Below are 23,452 nucleotides of genomic sequence, written 5' to 3' on the forward strand. Positions count from 1 at the left end.
GCAATTTATTTACCTTGGATGCTGCAGCCTTATCGTTCATGGAAATGTTTATCCTAAATATTTAATAGCAGGACTGCATAAACTGAGGCTTCCTGGGGAAGAAGCCCAGTCGGGGCAGGCACTAACGTCTCTTCCCCTGGTACTGCAAAAGTTAAAGATACTTTCCCACTTCTCCCTAAGAATCACATCCTCAGCGCCTCAAAATCAGATATATTTTAATCTGGCCAGAGGCCTCCTCATCGCTTCCTGATGAGAAACGCAGGAGACCTAACAACAGCCCTTTTAAAAACAACATCCCCGATTCCACTAACTCGTTAAACAGAGAGAGCCTGAAAAGTGCCAACACTCCTATGAGAAAAGACGGGAGAGAGAGAGAGAGAGAGGAAGGAAAGAAAAAGCAGGTTATTTATAACGCCAGGCAGCATTAGGGTCTCTTCAGTCTCTCCTGCAAACTGGCTGCTGCTGGGAGGTCACTCCCCAAAAAACCTGCCGAGCCCGTGACCTGCAAGCACAATATTTGATCTGGGATCTAGGGCGGGCACCAGCCTTTGCAAATCGGGAGACACACTCACATGCTGCTTGACACACGGGAGATCCCGGAGAAGAGCAGCGAGGCTTTGGAAAGGAGGCTCTTAGCTTGGTAAGTCCATCTCTATATTTATTATGATTTCTTTTTTTTTTTTTTTTTTTTGAAGCCTGATTTCCATACCCTTGCCTCGGCGGGCGGGCGGCTGCCACGCGAAGCAGTGGCACGCTGTGCCAGCGACACGGGTGGCACAGCTTGAAAGCCAGCACTCCCAAGCCTCCGCGGCGGAGAAGCCCTCTCCTGCTACCCACATCTCTCGCCCCTCTGGCAGCTCCTTGCCCACTTGGCTGGGAGCTGGACACCTACAGCCATCGACACCCAGGTGCGGGCAGTGCCTGCTCACTGCCCCCCCTGCCCGGCACAGCTCTGCCCGTCCCGTCTGCCGGGCTGCAGGGGAAGGGGGAGCTGGTTTCATACCTGGCACAGCAGCAATGGGCCGAATCCATGGATGGTCACAGACTGGGAAGCCCCTTGCCCCAAAACCTGCTGCCTCTCAGGGTGAGGAGCTGACCCCATTAGCCCAGCAGCCTCCAGCACGGGAGCATGGGCACTGGGAGATGACATGGATCTCATGGCCGGCACACTCAGCTCAGATCCCACCCCAAAAACAGGGCTGAAGCCCACTGGGGAGGGGAGAAGCAACCTTCAAATGAAGCAGGGGACAGCGGTGTCTGCTGAGGACAGGCTCTGGGGTTACCAGTATGTTGAAGGGGGGCACTAGAAAAGGTGGAGGGACCCCATGGATCGGTCCTGCCCCGCACAGAGGGGCCCCCAGCAGCTCTGCATGGGTGGAGAAGCCCCTGTGCAGAGCAGGGCGGCTCTGGTATTTCATCAGGCAGAGTGCCCTGGAGCAGGAGGGAGGAGAAGAAACTCCTCTGCGACTGCCAAGCTCCCCCATTGCACACAGCATCCCGGAGGACCACGTCTCATCTGTCCCTCAGCTGCACGAGCACGCGGAGGGGGAAGGAGGGAGAGAAGGAGAAAGCAAGGGAGCCATGCCTGCCTGCCACCATCTCAATCCCTCTTTTCTTCCAGCACGAGCAGCCTGCCAGGGTGCCTCGGTGGCAGGGCAGCCGCTGCCTCGGAGCAAACTGTGCCCTCTTTGTCTGCCAGGAGAGACATCCCCTCCTCGCTGCGGGGTGGGGACGCGGCGAGGTTTCATCGGGCGACCCCACGGCCATCCCCCTGGCACAGCGAGGAGGGACGCTGGCCCGTGCTCGCACATTGCCCATGCCGCAGCTGCCGGAGCGGAGCTGGCAGCAATGCACCGACAGCCCCACAGCTCTGCGCTCCCAGCCACGTATATAGGAGCCAGCAGGCAGGAGCGACTCCTCTCCCACTCCGAACAGCACAGCCCTGCGTATTTCCTGGAGGCATTTCAAACTGCCTCGCTCCAGGCCGCTCTGTGTCCTCCTTTAGCACCAAGACGAGGAGTCGGGATGAACAGCCGCAGCTGGAGTCCTCCTGCCACCAGCACCGTGGCGTGCCAGCACACTGCCCTGGGCACGGCACGGGGTGGCTGCGAAGCCCACGCGCCAAGCCAAGGGGCTCGGGACAGGTTTGCCTTGCTCTGAGCCCTCTGCCCTGCTCTCTTCTGGATGTCAGCCCTTGGTAGGCTGAATTTCACAAGCAGGGTCCAAGCACTAGGTCTGGCGATGCCTCCTTCTCTCCCTGGTCACACTGGCCTCGAGGGGCCGGCGGATGCTGCCCCTTTTCGTGTCGGGGCTGAGCTCAGGAAATCTAAGCTTGAAAGTGGTTTCATTTCAAAAATAAGCCAGAATTTGTTTACCAGGATTTACATCAGTCCCGAGCAGCATGAGCATCCTGCGTTTCTGTGGGGGAAGGGAGAGCTGGATGAAACCCACAGCGAATCATGTCGCCAGCGAGTGTAGCATAAATATAGCTCCATCGAAATACGCCTTGAGCTCCATCAACCTGTTCTCACAGCTACCGCTCTCCTCCGCGTGGCCGGAGAGTGGCCAAGTCCTTTCTCCTCCCTCCCGCGCAGAGCCAGCGCAGGTGAATCCCGGGTACCTCGGGGCAGAGCTGCGTGACCTTACACAAATTCAGACCATGTGCCCATATCTCCATCCTCTACTCAGCTGTAACAGAAATACCCATAAGTAAAGATTTTGCAAGCAAATATCCACTGGGATGGAGGTTTCTAGCAGGCCTGAGGTGAAAAGGGGGAAGATCAGGTAACTGCAAACAGGGGACATGTCTGCAGCCGCGTCTTTTTGGGTAGGATTCACTCAGGTCCCCTGGTTCTCCAGCTCTGCTGCCAAGTGTCACCAACCCCAGGCAGGGCTGCAACCACATCCAACCCCGCCGGGTTCCCCGGCCACGGGGTGCAGCTCGCCTGCCTCTAGCCCTTACATCAGACCTGACACTGCTGATGGTTTCCCTCCCCATTTCTCCCCCCGCCAGGTCTCTCCAGCATCAGCACCATGCATTGGGCCACCGTCCTGATCATCGCTGGGCTCTGCGGAGCCTCCCTGGGCCAGTACAATGAAGAAGAAGACATGGCTTGGTTACAGTACTACATACGGCAGTCCCGTATGTCCTCCTACAACTACATGCCCTACTACGAGGATGAGAACACCCCTTACGTGTACTCCTACCTCCCAGCTCCAGACACGGAGGCAGAGCCCGGCCCTGAACCTCAGCAAGCCCCTTCCTGGCAATGTCCCCAAGAGTGCGATTGCCCCCCTAACTTCTCATCAGCCATGTACTGTGACACCCGTAACCTGAGGTACCTGCCCTTCGTGCCCTCCCGGATGAAATACGTCTACTTCCAGAACAACCAGATCACCGCCATCCAAGAGGGGGCTTTCGACAACGCCACGGAGCTGGAATGGCTCGCACTGCACAACAACCAGATCACCAGTGAGAAGATGGGCAAGAGGGTCTTTGCCAAGCTCAAAAGCCTGGAGAGGTTGTACATGAACAACAACAACCTAACCAAGATGCCCAGCCCTTTGCCCCGGTCCCTGAGAGAGCTCCACTTGTCTTACAATCAGATCTCCAAGGTCCCCTCCAATGCTCTGGAGGGTCTGGAGAACCTCACAGCCCTGTACCTCAGCCACAACTACATTTTTGAGATGGGAGCATCCCTCAAAGGGCTCAGGTCCTTGATCCTTGCTGATCTGAGCTACAATCACCTCAGGAAAGTCCCTGATGGGCTCCCAATGGCCTTGGAACAGCTCTACCTAGAGTACAACTACATCAACGCCATCCCCGATGACTATTTCAAGGTCTCTCCCAAGCTGCTCTATGTACGGATGTCCCACAACAGCCTGACAAATCAAGGTCTCTCTACCAACACTTTCAACAGCAGCAGCATCCTCGAGCTGGACCTCTCTTACAACAGGCTCCAGAAGATCCCCCGGGTCAGCACCAACCTCGAGAACCTCTACCTTCAAGGGAACCAAATCAACGGTGAGCAGAAACACGTCAACCAAAGCGCGGTGGTGCAGGGGGCGGTGGTGCAACAGAGGGATGGGGAGATGGGGATGCAGAGAACCTGTGCCTCCCTGTGGGAGACTACCTGGGGTAATGGTTTGAGCAGGAAGCTGGAATCTGGGAGACTTCTAGGTGGCCCTGGGCAAGGCAGGAATGGTGCCCGTTGTGTCCCAACACACCTGGAGCCGAGAGGCTCCCAGCTCTGAACGCTCCCGTGTGATCCACGGAGCCATTGCAGTGGTTTTACTGAGCATTTATCAGCAGCCTGAGCATCTTCTGGTTAGAGGTGCCAGAAACCAGCTGTCGGTAGAAGTTGATGCACAACCTGGGGAGGGGACTACGGCTTTAGTCCGGCATTGCACCCAGGCTGAGGGGTCAGTGACAGAGTGGACAGAGGTGGGGAGTCCCCGCAGCCACGGTCACTGCACGTGGGAACACACATCACCCTGGCCAGCGCTAATGCAGGGGACGGGGACGTACCCTGCGGCGCCCGGCGGTCTGCAGCGCTCGGGGCCAGCTCAGCCCCTTTCTCCAGCCCCTTCTGCTCACCTCCCTCCCTGCCTCGCAGGGCACTGGCACAGCCCGGGCACAGCCCATGGCCCCAAAGCCCCCCAAGGGCCGTGATCTGCAGCCGAGGGGCACATCCTTGCTGTGGGATGGGAGCTCTTCGTTATTAGAGCCATCAACGCAGCATCTTCTGCCAGGACTAAAATTCACTCCACTTAAAACACAAATAAATAAAAGGAACAGATTGTTCTGGGGCTGCTATTTATAAAAATAAGCTAGGGAAAAAAAAACAACCAAGCAATCTCCTGGAAAAATCCAGGCTTGGTCCTCTCACCTGCCAGGCCCCGAGGGCAGGACCCTCCCGGAGCGATGCTGGAGCCCCTGCGCAAGCCTGGGATGGGGACGGGGATGTGTCAGTGCAGCCATCAGCTGTTGCAGAGGAAACACACAACCCCGCACCGGGGAACCGACAGAAACACAAAAACAAGAACAGATTCCCAAATGTTTGCTTTCAGAATTTGTAGCTGTTAACGTCTGCCCACAAATGCCATGAAACCACCCCGGAGCCGTTCAGGCTTTACAGCAGTTTTTCCTTCAGCTGCAGGTTTTGCCGCTGACCTTTAAAGCATCCCCAGGAGCGAGGGGCTGCGGGTCCAAGCAGGCAGCACCAACCTCTCTGGGGGGGCGCATCCCACCCATGGGGCATCAGGGCCGGGGTCGTGCCCCTCCAGCCACACCGGGAGGTCCCCGCTTGCCTCCCCGCACACCCGCAGGGCTTGCAGCCCCCCCAGGCCCCCGGCCCGGGGGCGCAGGGGTCCCCCAGCACCCCGCTGCCTTCCCCAGCAGCATCCCGGCCTGGAGCTTTGCTGCCCTCTAGTCGGTCGCTTCTCTCCCAAATCCTGCACAAAATTTTTGGGAGTTTGTTCCATCTCCTCCCTCCAAACTCAGCCCGGGCTGGCCCGGAGTTTCCCTGCCCGGGGCCGGCAGCAGCGGGTGGCGGATGAACGGAGAGGGGATGTCTGCGGGCATGGGATGGGGACAGGGACGTCCTCCCTCCTGGACACACTGCCTGGCTAGTCCCGCAGCGGCCAGGGGACTCGGGGGCTGGAGGCTGCAGCGTAGGAAGCCTCACAAGGGAGGCTGCAAAGGCAATTCCCGATAAAAAGCAATGTTTCATCTGACTCCACCCGGCTTTTTCCTTACGAGCGCTCCAGCCAGGCTGGGCAAAGGCAGCCGAGGGCGGGCGCTGCCACCACTTCCAAACCCTGGAACAGGCACAAACTCACAGGCTCCTTCTAACTGCAGCTAGAAGCATCAGTTACTCTTTTAGCTTAAGAGCGGAGGGTCTCGAGTCCACATTTGCAGGAATGATTGGTGATTTAGGGGTGTTTTCATTTTTTTCCTGCCCATCTTAACAAAAACCGGCTCTCAGAGGTCAGTACCCACAGACCCATCTCCAGAGCAGCCCCCCTTGACATTTCCCACATCGCTCCCCAAAGATCAGTCGCATCACGAAGGTTAGATAGAGCTGGGGCCAAAGCCAATGCTCAGCTCTCCGTCTCCTCTCCCCCCGCAGAGTTCTCCATCAGCAGCTTCTGCACCGTGGTGGACGTCATGAACTACTCCAGGCTCCAGGTCCTGCGGCTCGACGGGAACGAGATCAAGCGAAACGCGGTGCCCCCCGACGCCCCGCTGTGCCTGCGGCGTGCCACCGTCATCGAGATCTAGCCTGGCCCCCGCCTGGCCCCCTCCCCATCCTCAGGACTTGGCTCTCCCTTTCCTGGGGAGACACTCACTCCCGTTTTAATGCAGCTTGACAGTTTGACTTGGCTTCTGCAATAGTGCAATAAGGGTACTCCAACACCAGCCCGTGCGGGTGGGTGGGATCCATTCATCCCCAAACACTCCCTCTTCCCGGCTCTCCGGCCACGCAGGGTGGAACAGGTCCCAGCACAGTTCCCCCTCTGTCCCCACCACAGCCACCCCCCCACAGCGCTGCACCCCCATTCACCTTCTCCCCCGGTTTGGGTGGGATGCAGGTGGGATGGGGAAGAGCTCATCCCACCTCCGAAACATGGCACTGAGCATCCGACCCCAGCGGGGAGGGCTTCAGGCGTGGGTCCTGCAGAACCAGCAGATTTAAAGTGACTCACCCTGGGCCAGGTGCCAGCGGTCACTGGGAGGAGCATCCAGGAGGTTGGGAGCTACACGAGTAAAGGGTTAAAGATTTCCCGGCTGCCAGCATCCCTCAGCCTAGGATGGGGAAGAGCATATCCACTCTTTCCCCTCCATTTTTCCCCCCTTCCATCAGCTTCCTGCTCCAGAGAGAAAGGAGAGAAACCTTTCCTGCTGCTGCCGAGCGGCTGTCAGCTGCTGAGCTTAGAGAGAAACACCCTGAGAAACAGCCTGTTAGCAGGCCGTGGCCGAGGGGGGTCTCACATCTTCCTCCCAGACCTCTGGTTCAGGGCAGGACCGGGGGCGAGGGATGGGGCAGTTCCCGGTGCCGTCGCCCCCGGCTGCCTGGGGAGCCCCGGCACGTCCAGCTCCATCCCACCCACTGGCTCGGCTCCCAGCTCCCTCCCTGCCCAGGCAACCGGGGTCTCCCATTTTAAAAAAAATTAAAAAAAAAAAAAAAAAAATCGCGGTGACGCGTGCATCCGCCGCACGTCTGAATTCGCCAAACACACCCAGCTTGGTTCCTTGGACGGTTTAGTTTGAGAACCAAAGGGGCAGCTGAGCTTTGGAGATGACCTGCAAAGCTGAAGAGGTCATCCAGACCCTCCGCGTTTAAACTGCATGCTAACACTATAGAAACAAAAACCCAAAAAAACCTGTACTATCACTGACGCATGAACTGTAGATATCATACCGACGAATAAAGCCCTTCCTGTAACTGCACCAAACGTGTCTGAGGAATCCCAAACGCAGGGTCTGAGCATCTGGGGCTGCTCCGAGCCGCCCTGAGCACTGTAACCTCCCCTCCTGCAGACCAGATCTTTCTGCAGACATAATCCGGGCTGGATTTGCCGTCTAGTGGTTGTACCAGACACGACATGTGCGTACGCTGCCTTCCTGGCACCGAGGAGCTGCCACTCCAGCACATCCCAGATGGGGTCCATGCAAGGACATTTATAGGAGGAAAAAATACACATGGAAAAGTGTCAGTTGAGAGAGGGAAGGGATGGCGGTGCCACTGGCACAGTACTTCTGGTAGTTATTTTCCAGATGCTTTCATGTTCTCCAGTCTTCAGCCCTGCTTATTTTTAACAGCTAAGCTGGGGGATGCTTAAAAAAAAAAATTCACATGGGCAGGATTTTTACAGACCGGGAGTCGCACCGAAAGCGCCATTTCCCAGCCTGCGAGCCTCTCCTCAGCACACCGGGGGCCCGCTTGGCTCTGGGTTGGTGCCAGCCGGGGAGGCAGAGCCTGCGGGTGCTCCGTGGGGTGCAGGAGGTGGGTGTCCCCGCTGGCCTTCCCCAAACAGACCTGGTCCCTGGCCCTGGCCAGGGGCAGCCCCCCAACTCCAGCTGAGGCTCTTGCAGAAGCCAGGCAGGAGGAGAGGCAAGAAGACCCCACTCCATCCCCTCGGGACACCCCCTTCCCCATCCTCTCCTGTGTCCCAGGGCAGCAAAGGGACATGCACATCCGCATCGTGACCTCCCACAGCCAAACCCCATTCCTTGCAGAGATGCGAATCCTCCCGGAGGCACCAGGACCGGGGACCCCGAACCGAGGGGATCCCACTGCACGCCCAGCTGGCCGAGGAGCCCAGGGCTGTCACTAGATGTCGGCGTTGCCTGTCACATGTGGCCCTGTCCAGCCTGGCAGCGTGGCCCTGGCTTTCCCTCCCCAAGGCCACGTCCCCAGAGAGCAGCACCCAGGTTCGGGAGCTGCCCTGCACCCAGGGGTGCCCACCACAGCCGGTACTTGCTTGGGCAAGGCTGGGCTGAGACACAGGGTGAAACCCAGCTCCGCCCAGGGAAAAAAGGGCTCAGAGGGAGGCAAACCTGACCCTGCTTCTGAGATAGCGAGAGACGAACGATGCTTGTGCTGGGCTCCCTCAAAGGCTGGCAGCGGGGCAGCATGGGGGAGTGGGCTCTGCAGAGAGGGAGAGCGCCCCAAACCCCCGCGGACGTGCAGCCGGTCGGCTCCAACGCAGGTGCCTGTTGGCATCTGGGACCAGCTCTGATCTTTCTGCCATCAGCCCCCAGGACAGGGCCCACAGCCCATCCTCCTCCTCCTTCCCTGTGGCAGCATCCAGCAGGCCAGGCGGGAGGGGGACAGGGACAGGACTACAAGCACCCGAGCCCACGCCATGTCTCCATGCTCTTCAAAAGCAGCAGGGGACGATGTTTGCAGGATCCACCTACAAACCAGCCGAGCACCACGCTCCTCCTCATGCTTGAGAGCTGCCCGGGCACCAGCACGCACCGCTCCTTGTTCCCAGGTCAGGTTTTTTGCCTCAGAGCATCCACACCCCTTCCCAAATCAACACCAGCCTGCAGGAGCCGAAGGGGATGGGGGTCCAGGGGATGTTTGGAGGGAGGCCCCAGCCCATCACCTCCGAGGAGACCTAGCAGCAGAGTCTGCTGCTAGCAGAACAAAACCCTGGAGAAGCAGCCACCCAATGCTGCTTCCAGCAGCTGCTTTCTCCACGCCGGGCGATTGCTGATTTACACCAGCTGGGGCACTGGCTCTGCATCCCGCAGGGGTGGAGGTGAGGGGGCAGAGGGTCAGGGCAACCCACCGCCCTGCCATTCCCCCTCCCCAAAAAAAAGGGGGAGACCCCATTGGTCCTGGGCGAGCCCACGGGCGCCCAATCACCGCCTTGTTGTGGTGGGGATAGCAGGGATGGGGGCTTGGCCCCCCTCCTCATCCCCTTCCTCCTCCTCCTCCGGTTGCTGGGAGGAGGTGCGGGGTCTGGGGGGCCCCAGCAGGCTGTATCCCACCGGGAAGGAGGAGGAGGGGGGAGTGCAGGGCTTTGTCCAGATCCACAGAGAAGCATAAAGGAGGGGGAAACCCCAAACCAACCAAAAAGGAGCTCCCCAGCCCCCTTGGAGGTGTGCCCCGAGCACAGAGGCTTTGTGGGGCTGCTGCAGGACATACCAGCAGCTGCAGCCCCCTCAAAGTCATATTTGGACTGTGGGCTCCTCTCAAGGACTCTCTTTGGGTGGGATGTCAAAGACACCCTGCTGCTCCTGCCAGACCCGCTGCCACCCGCCATCACCCCGTGTCTGCAGAGGGGCTCAGGCCACGGGACAGGCAGGATTTCTCCAGAGCTCCCCCGAAAACTCCCAGATTTCATCTCCGCTTCTTTCCAGCCTCTTCCCCCAGATTCTCTTCCCCTCCTCGCTTTTTTTCCCCCTTTGCAGCATCCATCAGCTCAAGCGCTTCCCAGGCTGTTTGCAAACATCCCTTTAGGAGGATGTTTCCCCAGGAAGAGCAGGATTTGTGTTTAAAAACAACCCCTCAAAATATTTTCCTTTGGAGAAGTACACAAGAAAGCAGGGAGGCAGCGGGCGATGGGTTTGACCCTAACTTGGCTGGAGGAGTCCGGGGTGGGCAGAGCCACCCCCCCCAGTCAAGGGACGTGAGCTCCAGGCAGAGCACCGTCCCTGTGCTTCAAATTCGGCATGTGAGCATTTGCAGAGCCGGCGTGAGTCACGGCCCAGGGAAGTGTAACCCGGCGTCACGTCCTTCAGCGCTTCCCTTTGCTCAATTCTTCTCAGACTTAACCTAAAACCTTTATTGAGTGGAGGAGTTGCGAGGACAAAAGGATCGGTGGCCAGGTCACGGCTGCCACCGCCACGCCTAGCCATCTGCAGACGTGCTCGCAATGTGACGGGCAATAAAAGTTGATTATTAATAAGCTGCTTGGATCCAGCCCACGGCAGCTGTGACATTGCTGGGAAGAGATAAGAAAACTGCAGAGGCAGCGGGAAAAGACGCCGGGGAGGGGCCCGGCGCATCGCCGGCGGAGATCACCAGGACCCCTCGCCTCTCCGGCATCACTCGGGGATGAGCCGGGGTCCCATTTCACAGAGGAGCAGACTGAGGCTTGGAGGAACAGGGAGGGTCCTGCTCTCACAGCTCCACATCAGGAGTAAAATGGAGATGGGATTTCGGTGCTTGGGATTTTGGGTCTCGGGATTTTGGGTCTCAGGATTTTGGGTCTCTCCACCTGGCTCCAGGAGGACGCGTAGCTTGGGGGCTAGAGCAGCTTGTGGGGGTCAGTCCCCTCCAAGGGACCAAACGCTTTGCGGGGACCACTGGGGAAAGGCGGTCCCGCTCCCCGCACGCCCCCAGCAGTGTTTGGGCAGGGGGGAGAGGGCCGGGCCGGAAATTCCCAATCTGTTCAGCCCCCATTCTTGCCTCCCCTTTTGTTTCACTCGCCATCTGTCCCGCAATCCCGCACGCCCCGCGCTCCCACTGCACGTGCCGTAAATATCAAGATGGGCTTTGTCTCTGCTTCAAAAGGCAGCGTGGCCCCCGCGCCCCAGCCCTGCCGCGGCCCCCAGCCCTCCCCAGCAGCGGGGGTTCTGGGTTTGGGGGGGACAGGCTCAGCGTCACCCTTCTCCCTCCTCCTGCCCCAGCAGGTTTTCGGGTCAGCGCTAAGAGGGGGTGGGGTGCATTGGTCTGACACCGCAACCATCCATAGGATCCAGGAGCACGGCCTTGGGGCTGGAGCTGAACCCCATCACCAAAGTCACTCCAAAGGGGAGAAGGAAGAAAAAGGAAAGCTCAGCCCCCTGCACGCTGGCAGAGCTTGGCACAGACCCCCAGCAGAGTCTGCATCCCTGGGCTAAGCAGGGCTGTGCCCCGAAACGGTGCCACGGTCTGCGCTGACCGCCCGGAGGGGATTTTGCTGGGGCAGATCTCAGCCAGTCCCTCTGCAGTCCCCCCTCGTGCTTTAAGGGAGCACCACGGTCAGGGTGTCAGCCCCAATCCAGACTTTTAACTCACAACAGAGCAGCAAACGAGTCAGCAAGGGCAGCTGCTCCGCTCCAGCCCCGTCCTTCCCCTTTTCTGTTTTATCCGGTGCTATAATAGAAATAAACTCCCTGGTAAAAGGGCATTGTCAGAGGGAAAATGGGCCTCGCCCTTCATCTGGCAGCTGGGAACGCCGGGGACGCGCAGGGCTTAGGGATATTGTTGCCCGCAGCCAGTTCCCAGTAACACATTTCCCGGCGGTTTTCCAAAGGCGCGGGTGTTGCATTCACACGGGGGGTGTTGCATCCCCGCAGCAGCAACACCGAGAGCTGCCCCTTCCCCGCAGGGCCAGGTACTGCCGTGCCAGGCACAGGGATACCCACAGGGACGAGTGGCCTTTGCAGAGGGGCCAGTGGCAGGTACCAACCCCGCGAGGGATGCCCTAACACATCCTGACACGAGCTGGTGGGTCCTGGGACACAGACCCCAGCACCACCCTTAAATCCTTCTCCTTCTGCCTTGTTACCGCTGGTTGGGACAAGAGGCTAGCAGGGACCGTAGCAGTAGTAGCCACAGGCAAAGCTCGGACATGGGTCGCGAGACACTCCTGGGTCAGTGCCACCGGTGTGGAGATGTGGCAGAGGGGGGAGCCCCATGAGCCCTCCTCCCTCCTCCGGCGCTCCCCGGAGCTGGGAAACATGCTCTCCCAAACACGCAGGGCTCATCCCAGCTGCCAGCTCCAGGCTGGGCCCAGAGATGCAGCTCAGCAGAAAGCAGATGATGAGGAAAGCAAGCGGCTCAAAGCCCTGAACAAAACCCAGGCAGCTGGTGAGACTCACATGCCCGGCTGGAACCTGCCCCGGGCTCTGCGCGCCTGTCCCAGACACAGACACTGCTCCACCAGGAAGCACAAACTGCGCCGGGGCAGCGAACGCAGCCTCTGGCTGCTCCCACCATCCCGGCTGCCTGTGCCCTGCCCTCTCCTTGCTGCTACTGTCAGGGCATGGCATCTCTCACGGACGGGGGCACAGCATCACTTGGGGACAGGGGCATGGTGTCCCTCAAGGACGGGGCACGGCATCCCTTGGGGGCAGGGGCACGGCATCCCTTGGAGATGGGGGCATAGCATCCCTTAGTGACAGGGACACAGCGTCCCTTGGGGACAGGGGCTCAGCATCCCTGGGGATGGCAGGGCACGCTGTCGCTCTGTGGCAACGCAGCCTCGGGTCCTTGAGGGACGCACCCCACTAGCATCAGCAGCCGTGGCTTCTGCCTGCTGCAGCACAGAACATGTTGGGGCGCCTCACTCTGCCCGGCGAGCTCGCAGGGTGCGGCGTGGGGGCGGCGCGGCGGGGGGAGGATGGAGGGGGTTCAGCACCGGGTTGCCCAACACCAACAGACTCCTCAAATAACAATAATTACTATTATAATATTTAATAAGAATCGTATGCAAACCCCCCAGCAAGCCGAGCAAGCTCTGCCCCGACCCGTGCGGCGCAGAGGCCTCTTTTCTTCCCGGCTCTCAGCCCTTCTCTGGGAAACAAAAGGTGCAAAGTTTAGTGGTGCATGAAAGGAGAAACAAAACCCCAGCCCTGGCTCGGCCCCGGCCCCGCTGCGGCCCCCCCCACCGCCCCACCAGACAGATGGCAACAGTTGTCCCCGCACACCAGTTGCTCGCTGCCACCAACAAGCCCCTTTTATCCTCCAACAGGTCGTAAATGAGAGCCTCGGAGCTGGCCCCCGCCCAGGGGAGCAGCCGCTGCAGAGGGGGCCGGGATGGGGACAGGGATGGGGACGATTCTCCCCTTGGGATGCTTGGTGGAAAATAAAAAAAGCAGCTGAAAGCGGCTCCTCTCCCCCTGCCCATCTGTCCCAGCCTCGTAGCCCCTCGCCCAGGCGCTTGCAGCAGGGGGGCGGCTGGGGTGAGTCAGCCCCCAGGACCCCCGAGCCCCTCGGTGACACTCCAGGAGTGGGGAGACGTGGGGACCCACTGCAGGGCCAGGGTGGGCTGTCCCTCTCCGGACCCCACTTTTGTCCTATTCGAGCCGCTCACCTCGATGGGGGATGACCCCTCCCAGGGCCGTGGGATGTGCCTGCTCTCGGGGCACCAGCAGCGGACCCCCGCTTCCCTTTGGGGACCCCCTTCCCCTCTCCCTCCCCGCTGTAATTTTTAATAAACCAGAGGTCTGTGCAGGACCCGCTCTGTGCACGCTCCTGCCCGAAAGCTGGCGCGGGAGGAAGTGAGCAGGCAGGGAGCGGAGACGGGGCTGGGGCTGAGCCTGCCGGCAGGTTTTATGGCTGGTCGGGGGGAATTTTTTTCATTTCAAGTTAGCATTAAGCAACGCCGCAGCCTGCCCCATCTGCTGCTTGGAGTCCCTCCAAGCACAGCAAGCCGCGAGCGCCGAGACGGTTACTGCACCGCACGGGGGGGAGGCGAGTGGGCGTGCGGCGGCTGTGGCACACGCGCTCACATCTGCCCATGACCTTTTTGGAGGAAGGGAGGGTTTTTTTCCACCGGGTGGTTCAGTTTTTAGCAAGGATTGGAAAGGCAGAGCGGTGCGTTCCCCCTCACAGGGGGAACCACGGGGTGGTTCGGGGGCCCCGGCCGTGTGCAAGGCTGTTGGGGTGCTTGGGGATGTACAAGCTGAACCAAGATGGGTCGTGGCTACGGAGGGCTCAAGGTCTGGCCAGAGAGAGCTCAAGGTCTGGCTGTGGCCGCTGTGCAGATGCAAAGGGAGGCCAGAGAGCTGGATGAGGGAAGAGGAGGGAGAGGAAGGTCTGTCAGGGGGAAGGGCAGGCAGGGAGCGTGGTCCCCAGCCAGGAGTCACTCTAGCATCCTGGCCAAGGGACAGAAACCAACAGGAGCCCACGTGCCATCCCAGACCCCAGACCTGATGTCTGCCCACGCCCCGGGGGGCTCGGAGAAGGGCTTGGCTCAACCCTGCGGGGTGTGGAGCTGGAGGCAGAGCTTGTGGGGGGCTCCACCACGGCAGCAAACACTGGCAATGTCGGAGTTTGCTGGTGCAAGCAGCGGCGATGCCAGAGCCTGCCGGAGGGCTGCAGCCCAAAGCACCATGGGCTTGGCGCAGCACCAACCCCTCCAAACCCCACAAAGCATCTTCCCGTTGCCGGGCCATGTGATTGCAGAGTTTCTACAGCTCCGGCAGATCCTGGGAAGATCATCCGGGCTCCAGAGCACCACAGGCGATGGAGCGCCCCGGGGCCCGCGCCTCCCCCTTTTCCCAGGGCTGGGGCTGGGCACTGCCGGCTGCGTCTCCCCAGATACAGGCAAGCGTGGCTGCACCCACGCGAGTGCCTGATTGGCCTCGGCCGAGCCGAAACAGCCGGTCGCTTCCCATCGCCCCGTCGGCAAATAAAGAGGGCAGGAAGCACCTGGCGGAGGCTGAGCCCTGCACGAACGTGCTGGTGCGGGGAGGAGGCTCGGCGGCACCCGGTTTCACTTCTGTCCCTCCTCCAGCTGCAGAAGCAAACGAGGGAGAGCCCAGAGCCTCGGCTGCCATGCCAGTGCCGTCCTCGTCCCCACTCACCTTTTTCCCTTCTGAGCAACCTGTCCCATTTGCCACGTTTCAAAGGGGCCCAGCTCTCTTGCCAGCTTCTGGGTGGGCAGAGGTAAAAGCGCTTCGAGGCAGGGACAGTAATACCGGGGACTGGCGGAGGATGAGGTCTGGCTTCTGTGGGAAGGGCAGAAATAACCCCAACAAGCAGTTTCGCATCCTAAATGATGATGTTGCTTTTCTGAGCACTTAGGAACACCCAATTTCTGCTAAAGGGACCCCAGGAAAGAGGAGCACACAAACACACAAAAAAATCAAACAAACATTTTTTCCATGAGTCAACCAAAATATCCTCGCGGACCCGGGGGTTGTTGCTGCTGGGTCAGGACGTTGCTCGCGGCTGATTCAGGCCTTGCACAATCTGCGTTTCCCCAACAGACCAGCCCCCAAAACTGCCCCACCTCCTGCGAGGCAGGGCTGACGGCACTGCTACAGCACACACACGGCCAGGAAGCCTTGCACAGATAGCAGGGAGACAACGCATCAGTGCAGGGGACAGGACATTAAAGCCCACCCACCTTTTTACTCTAAACAGGCATTAAATGCCCTTCCAGACTGCTGCGATGGGAGGAGAAGGTTTTCCTGAAAGCCAGCATCACCCGTGCTGCCCTTCCTCCCTGCAGCAGGGTTTTTGCGGTGGATAACCTGTTTCTAGGTGGGTGTCGCACACATAGGGACATTCCGGGTTTAAGTCCCGGACCCCGCTGTGCCGGCGGAGCTCATCTCTCCTGCGGGGTGCTGGGAAGCAGGCAGGCGCGCAGGCAGATGTGGAGGCAGGTCTGCCGGGCAAAGGGCTGAGCTCTCACCGAGGACACGTCAAAGGCAAATACTCGTTTATGCAACACACCGACCTCTGATTACAGAGGACAACATTTGACCCAGGCTCCTTGATCAGACACTTCCCTGCCCAGCCTGAATAAAAAGTCCCAACAGAAACCCAGCAAAGGGCTCGGCAGAAACCGAGTCCAGATTGCAAGAGGCAGGAGGTGGGCAGTGGTGGGTAAGTGCGGTTTTAGTTACTTTCAGTCTTTTTCAGAGCTGCTTCAAGCATGCCAGGGGGCAGCCAGGTCCGGCTGTGCCTCCGCGCTCCCTTCCTCCTGTGCCCATGAGCTGATCCTGTGACAGGCTCGGGCATCTCGCAATGAGAAAACGTACCGAGAGCTGCGGCTCAGCATCAAAAGGCCTAGAAAGGGCTTGCGGGGGGGCAGATAAAGACGCACCCCCAAGCTAACCCAGCTTGTACACCAGGTATCGCGATCCTACCAGAAGAAAATTGACAAGCAAAATAAAAATAGTAGATGAGTCACCTATTAAAAGGCTGGCGGGAGGATCTGGTTGCGGTGCAGGTAGGGTTGACTCCTCACTAAACACTCCATGGCGTAAGAGCTGTATTTTTATCTTGGCTACGAGCACCTCAAATTTTAGATGATCTTGGCTCTGCCTGCTGACCCAAATGCCAGCCACGGGCCACAGCACGTGGGACCACGCCAGGCTGGCCGTGGCATGGACTATGCCAGCCTGAAAATGGGCCATGGACCACAGCACGCAGGTCTAGATGGACCACGCTGGTCCAGACAAGCCAGAGGGAGGAAGGCTGCCATCATCTGACTTCACCAAGCCTTTGAACCTGGATGACTCCCAAGCTAATCAGCAACTGAATGGGACACCCATTCCTCCCCGACAGCCCTGTTCCACAAGCAGCAGCAATTTGGGTGTGTTTATGGAAACTAATGAAGGGATGACTCCAAAAAGGAGCGGCTTTGACAGAGCGTTAAAATCAGCCCACAAATTGTTTTCTTCTCAGAGGTGGTGTGTTATGATAAAAGCAGGAGGGGAGGAAGCAGCTTTGCCCCTGTCGGGGAGCGCGGTGGGACCAGGCCTGTGCTCCCCCCTTGGCATCACTGCTCCAGGAAGGCACCAGCACAGGGAGCAGGTTGGGGTAGGTCACAACTCAAGCCCTCCTGAACTCCATAAAAATGGAGTTTTGGACTGAAACCAGCACAAGCCAATTTAGCTAAGGTCCTTAAATCAGGTCAGCTTGAAGATGAGTGCAGATGAGGGTTAAACACGAGCTGGACATTCCCATCCCAGGGAGCAGGGTTACAGCTCCGTGCTGCAGTCACCAGTGTCTTGACAGAGCCAAAACAGGGTCTGCAGTGAATCAACCCCAGCTGCCTTTATCATGACAGGCCCAGAGCATCCTCCACATACCTGAACATTTCAATCCTGTGATCTCCCAACCCTTCCTCCTCTGCCGGCTCAGTCACCCCTGGAAGGACAGTGGAGGCAGAGAGGCTTAACCAGGAACTGCCCCCATACCTGGCTCAGATCATCAATCGCTTCTTTCCAAGACTTCATTTATGCCATTCCTAGGGTTGGGCAAGAGATCTGCCAGTCGACTACGTAACACCTTCATGCCCTGGCAGGACACAGGATTTCTACAGTCCTGCACTGATTAAATCCCCCGCTGCCCAAGCCAGAACCCCGTAAGTCAGCATGGGTAAGGAGAGGGCAGGACACCCACAGCCCCTCATTAGTCATCAGACCAATTCCCAGCCTTAATTCCTCAGGTTTAGAGGGTCAGGTTTAGAGTCAGCATGTTGACTAAGCAGCTTTTTTCTAAACCTCCTCCTTGACACAGCTGGATATTAACAGCCACCCACACTTTAACCAAGCCCACAGCATTCACAGTGTGGGATTTCAGCTGCAATCCCAACCCTCACCCTCTTCGCAAGCATACAGCAGTTCCCAGCAAGAAAACAAGGCTCATTTATACTGCTACATTTTTATTAAAGTAACAAAAGCATACGTCTGTCAAAGGATTGTACATTCTGTATATAAAAACACTACTATACAATTAGGAACCATCCACTCCCTCCTCCAAGTGTAGCTTACAAACTTTCTACCATTTTCACCAAATACAAAAAGCAGGTCCCGTTCAACAGTCCAGCTTGTTAAAAAAAAAAAGACAAGAAACCCCTCAAATACATTGTCTTAAAATACTCAACCGCAGAGCTGAATGGTGTGTATCAGGCTTGTAGGCAGAAGGCAACAGAGCACACTAATTCACAGCTTTTACGTGTAACCAGCTACAAGAGAGAAATGGATTATACCCAAATTTGGTTGGTTTTGAAGCTAAAAACAGACACCTTTAACATCAGACTCCTCCACACCAGGGACAAAAAGAATGAGACTTGGCTATTTCGGTTCTGGAAGTGGGGGCATGTTAAGAGCAATTATAGTGTATTCCTTTGGTGTGGGCTGTTGTTCCTGAAAAACCTTTCTGGTAAGAGGAAGGGAACAGAGTAAAACGGGGGGGTAAATCTTAAGACTGCTTTGATCATGATAAATTATAACCCAAGGAAGTACCAGCCTTCAGGAAACTCCACATCCAGCCAAGGAGTCCAGCAAAGCAAACACTGCTCATCCTGGATGCAGTTCTCATCATGGGCTTTCCACGTAAGCAGGTTAAGTGAGGACTCCAAAAAGCACCGAGATCCCTTTTCCTTGAAAAGGGAATTTGCTTTTTGGAAGTTCCCAAGTACTCCCCCCTTGGTGAGGTCACCTATTGCACAAGTTCACCAAGGGAAAAGCCCCAGTGCTTCATTTCAGCTTCTGCTTTGCTGACATGAGAAATTCAAGTGATGCAAAGGGAAGTGATGCAACTTCAGAGCCACAGTCTGCTATTACTGTTCAAGGACAACTCACTCACCACTTGACATTTTAAAAGGATCTAAGAATTGAGGGTGGTTTTCCAGTTCTGGAATTCATGACTTGACACAAAAATCTGAACTTACTTTTCCACATTAGCAGTCAGAGTTGGGGAGCTGTGCTGATTTTTTTTTTTAATATATTAAAAAACACAAGCTACGAACTGTGGCAGGCGGGAGGCTTCCTTCCTCTCCCAGAGCACCCAAGATTTGGAAACATATTGCACAAATGTCTGAGAACTTGATTCATCAAAGGCTAGGCAAGAACAACTCTAGTTACACCAGTCAGCTGCCAGGTCAGAAAAGAGGAAGGTAAAAAAGGTCTGCTGAGAGACAAATCTGGGAAAGTTTCATTACAACCAACCATGTCAATGCCCTTTTTCAATCACTTCTCCCAGGATCACTGGAAGAACACCAGCTGGTTAGTAAAAAGGCAATAGACATACAACATTCTGGTAAAGGCTCATTCCCAACAGGTAGGTAAAGTTCTTGGGGCAGCACTTTCAGCTCCCACCCCATTCATAGTTAGCCAAAGCAGTTTAAGGGCCAAATTCTGAAAAACACTTGGGCAAAGTCTCCCTGAATACAAGTACCACTGGGACTCCAAAAGGAGTTTTACTTGAATGGAAAGAGCACAGGACCAGGCATTAATTGTGCAAAGGTTATGTACCAAGAGATCAGAACCAAACGATGCCCCTTACCAAGGTATCAGTGGAGACAGCTCCCAGGGACAGCCACATGCTGATCACCCAGTGGAGGAAGAGAGGGAAGAAGTGCTGTGACTTTAAAAGCAAAGTTAAGATACCAAAGCATCTGAGCATCCCACACACAGGGGGAAAAGACCCCCAATACTTCTGATTTTAAGAGACAGGGCAAAGGGGGTTCTCACACCAACCTCTACAGCACAAGGCGAGTTGCTTCGGCTCTTCTGGAGAAGTGACACAGCAAGTCATCAGCACTGGATTAGGCAACTTTTGCAAGCAAGAGGACAGACTCCACTCTCGGAGCACAGAGAGGCCAGACAGGAGCAGGTTGTGGGCTGATGTCTAAGCCACACATAGCAGAAAGGCTTTGTAATTCACAGCTGTTCAGTGCTGGTTTCAGGGTCTGGAGTACCCTTCTCAGTGTGCAGCAAGCAGTGGGTGACAGCCAGGTACTGGGGAGCACCAGGAACAAACAGTACTCCAGTGCCACCACAGTAGCTACAATATACATCTTGGGGACCTTCTCTGCACAGCCTGACCCCCAGTTCATCTCTGCCTTGCTCCATTTCACAGGGCACTGGTACCTATGTGGCCCCCTCAATCCAACAGCAGACAGGAGAGATGGAGGGGTTGGAGAAGGGCCATGCTCCCCCTTGCTTTGTGCTGGGAGTGGGGCAGAGCAGAGCTGCAACACTCACAGAGTAAGTGGGTCCAGAAGAGATGTGCAAGAGCAAAGGTGAGGGATCCTAGGGTCCCCAGCACCACCCAGCCCTGAGGCAAGGTTCCCCCAAACACTATATCCAGGCCCCAGAGAGATCAGACCAGCTGGGGAGTGAAGAAATTAGTGGAGGAAAGACAGCAACTCCTTCATCCCTTCTCCGACAATATTGCAATACTTGGCAATACAGCAATACTGTTGGGTACCAGGATGGTGAGAAGGTGACACAGACATCTCCCACCACCAAGCCACACTTCCCAGCCTGGCTCTTCCCCCTCTTCCTGCATTCCAAGCTGCCCAAGTGAGCAAGCCAGCCCAAAATTGCCATCCAACACTAATTAGGTAGATATCGGCTTCATAATAAAAACTTGTAAGCTTGCAACAGCTTTAAAAAAGGCACCTAGAACACCGCTTCTGGTCAAAGCGGTGCCCAATATTTTAATTTTGGATTTTCTTGGATTTTTTTAAAAAATATAAATAGCTCTTCATCTTAAAAATAGATCCTCAGGTGAGGTATACAGTAGCCTGTGTCTTGGCAGTGTAAGGACAAGAGGAGTATTTAGCTGGAGACAGTCATGATGTAGTTTTTGGAAGGACTGGTGCGACCTAACATCATCTGGTTCTTGCAGGTAAGCATCCCGTAGGAGCTCACAGGTTTCGTTGCAGTCGCTTCATATAAGACACAGATGGAGCCATCCTCACCGATGCGGTATGAGACCTCATAGGGGTCCACCCAGAGCGTGAGCTCACTGGGCAGGAGCTGGTAAAGCTGCGGTAGGCTGAGTCCGATCTGGCTAGCTGCCTTGCTGATAATGGGGTCCATTTTGTGATTGATCCGGATGCAGCGATACCCAGAGCCTTTGAACGGTTTCTCAGGAAACCAGTGATGTTTGTAGTGCTCTGCAAGGGAAGCGAGAAGGGAAGAGCGGTGAGCAGGCGTGCAGCAGCTGTGAGAAGGTCTGCGTCCTGCTGCAGTCCCAAGGGGGTCCCACACCTCACTGCAGGCGGAGGAAACAGAGTCCTCCTTAGGCTGCCTCCATCAGACAGAAGCTCCAGAGCCAAGCGCTCAATTATTCAGCCGCTGCGTGCTCCAAGGCGCAGAAGCGCAGCTCTTTGGGTCCTAGAAACCCCAGGCAGGACGGTGCCACAGGGGCTGCAGTGACAGGACCCCAACACCTTCTCACCCCGACTGCTGGGGTGGCCAGGGTAGATACCGTATCACCAACAACAAAACACCAGTCAGGGAGCAACATCCAGGTCATTCTCTAAGTTCAGGGGCATATCACTACCCCTTATCTCAGCACAGCAGCAAACAAACCATCCCTCCTTAGGGCTGAGAACACAAGGCTGCGTTAGGCTGGGAGGAGACCTTTGAACCACCCAGTTACTGCTGAGCCCCAGACAGGCTTGTGAAGAGGGGAGTGCCAAACCCCACTGACACAGGGCTGAGCACTTCTTGCCAGGGGATGGGGCACTCAGAGTAGCTTTGGATCATCTATATCAAGCCCCAGCAAGGAGGGCTTCAAGCAGATGGGCTGCACAAAACCCTCAGAGACTAGGCAGGGAATCTGCTCACTTTCAGGGCTGAGGCAGCTGTTTGCCCAGGACCTCACAGGGACACAGGTGGGTGCCCAGGGAGGCACACAGATACCTGTCAGTCCCCAGAGGGATGTGGATGGGCACCCAGGCAAAGGCACAAATAGGCATCTGGCATCAAGGATGACACAGCTGGGTGTCAGGGAAGGACACAGATGGGTGCCCGACCCAAGAGGACACAGGTGGGCACCCAGGGAGGGACACCAGGTCCCGGGAGCAACACGGGGGGCACCGGGGAAGGACACCAGTGGGCGCCCGGCCCCGAGGAGGAGAGCAAGAGGACGGACACGAGTGGTCTTTTCTCGCCCCGGACCTTCCTCCCTGCAAAGCTGATCTCTTCCCCGGCCCGCGGGGCTGCGCCTCACCTGCGAGCGCCTCCCGCAGCGCCCCGCTGAAGACCTGCAGCTGCCGCTCGCTGACGCAGCCCCGCGTCCGCAACAGGCTGGAGACGAAGCCCACGGCGGCGGCGATCTCGGGCGCCATGTCGGCCCGCGGGCCGCCGCGGCGCTGGCTCTGGCGCTGGCTCATGCTGGGCTCCCGGGCGGCAGCGTAGGGGGGTCGCGGAGGCTCCGACGCCGCGATCGACTCGGCTCTGTCTGCGCCGGCGGCTCCGCGCCGCCCTTAAATAGGGCAGCCGGGGGAGGCGTCATCGGCGCGGCGGCCCCCATTGGCCGAGGGGGCGCGGTATGCTAATAGCGCCTGACCTCAGCGCCGTGGAAGGAGTGACGTCGCCGCCGCGATGACAATAGCGGCGGGGGGGGGAGTTACCGGAGGGCTATTTTTGGGGCTGACCTGGAAGGAGGAGGAGGAGGAGGAGGAGGAGGAGGAAGAGGAAGAGGAGGAGGAGGAGGAGGAGGAGGGGACCGGGACCGGGGCCGGGACCGGGGCCGGGGCCGGGGCTCGGCCCACCCCAGCTCTCCGCACCCTTCTGCTCCAGAGCAGAGGCCCCCGCTCAGCCCCGGGGCTGCGGCACCCGTGGGCTCCGGGTGTCAGGGGGGGATCGGGGGTCCCTGGCAGCTGCCGGTGTTCGAGGGGGCGGTCGTGGGGGCAGGGCAAGGGCTCCCCGGGTCGTCCTGAGCGGTGGAAACCCCCCACCAGATCCCGGATCGGCCTAGGTGCCATTTGCCGCCCCAGGGAAGCCGATGTTGGGGCTGCCCCGGCTGCTCCCTGGTCCGTGGAGTGGGTCTCCGGGGTGCTGGCGGCATACGGGAAGCCGGCCCGGTCCCGCTGCCCCCTCAGCCCAGCCTCCCCGGCCTGCTGTGGGGAACCCCGGAGCACCGGTACCACCAGGGTCAGGTCTCCAACCCTCCCCACCAGCGGGTGAGTTCACGGGCCACTTCCACTAACACACACGCCGCCTCAGGAGGGTGAAGCAAAGGCTTGTCCCCGCCAAGCCACTGGCAAGTCACTTACTGAAACCGCCAACGGACTGAAGGAATGGTGCAGCTGACGGGAGATGGTGCGAGGGGAAGGGTGCCCCTGACAGCCGGCAGCCCCGGGGTCCTGCGCGCTTCTGCCGGGGCATCGGCCCAGCATGGGCACTGGGTGCTGGATCGGCGTCGGGGCATTCTCGGTATCGGTGGAGCAGCGTTTCTGCTGACCTGGAATGAGACGGATCAGTCACCCAGGGCAGCCAGCAACAGTGACCCATCCCTGATGTCTG

The 23,452-nt window shown here is 57.9% G+C and overlaps 2 protein-coding genes across 2 annotated transcripts; one reads left to right on the forward strand and one right to left on the reverse strand.

Annotated features, from left to right (window-relative positions):
• Positions 1-243: 243 nt before the first annotated feature.
• Positions 244-7,458, forward strand: FMOD (fibromodulin). Its single transcript, XM_076358146.1, has 3 exons — positions 244-640; positions 3,014-4,024; positions 6,132-7,458. Exons 2-3 carry the CDS (start codon positions 3,034-3,036, stop codon positions 6,281-6,283), a joined length of 1,143 nt encoding a protein of 380 aa, XP_076214261.1. The 5' UTR covers positions 244-640; positions 3,014-3,033; the 3' UTR covers positions 6,284-7,458.
• A 10,372-nt stretch (positions 7,459-17,830) lies between these two features.
• BTG2 (BTG anti-proliferation factor 2) lies at positions 17,831-22,370 on the reverse strand. The gene is made up of 2 exons (XM_076357735.1): positions 22,155-22,370; positions 17,831-21,093 (listed from the first exon to the last, which is right to left on the reverse strand). The coding sequence occupies exons 1-2, from the start codon at positions 22,315-22,317 to the stop codon at positions 20,753-20,755; spliced, it is 504 nt and encodes a 167-aa protein (XP_076213850.1). The 5' UTR covers positions 22,318-22,370; the 3' UTR covers positions 17,831-20,752.
• Between the last annotated feature and the right edge of the window lie 1,082 nt (positions 22,371-23,452).

The sequence above is a fragment of the Aptenodytes patagonicus genome, chromosome 22 (assembly GCF_965638725.1).
Source record: "Aptenodytes patagonicus chromosome 22, bAptPat1.pri.cur, whole genome shotgun sequence".
In the NCBI taxonomy this organism is placed as follows: domain Eukaryota; kingdom Metazoa; phylum Chordata; class Aves; order Sphenisciformes; family Spheniscidae; genus Aptenodytes; species Aptenodytes patagonicus.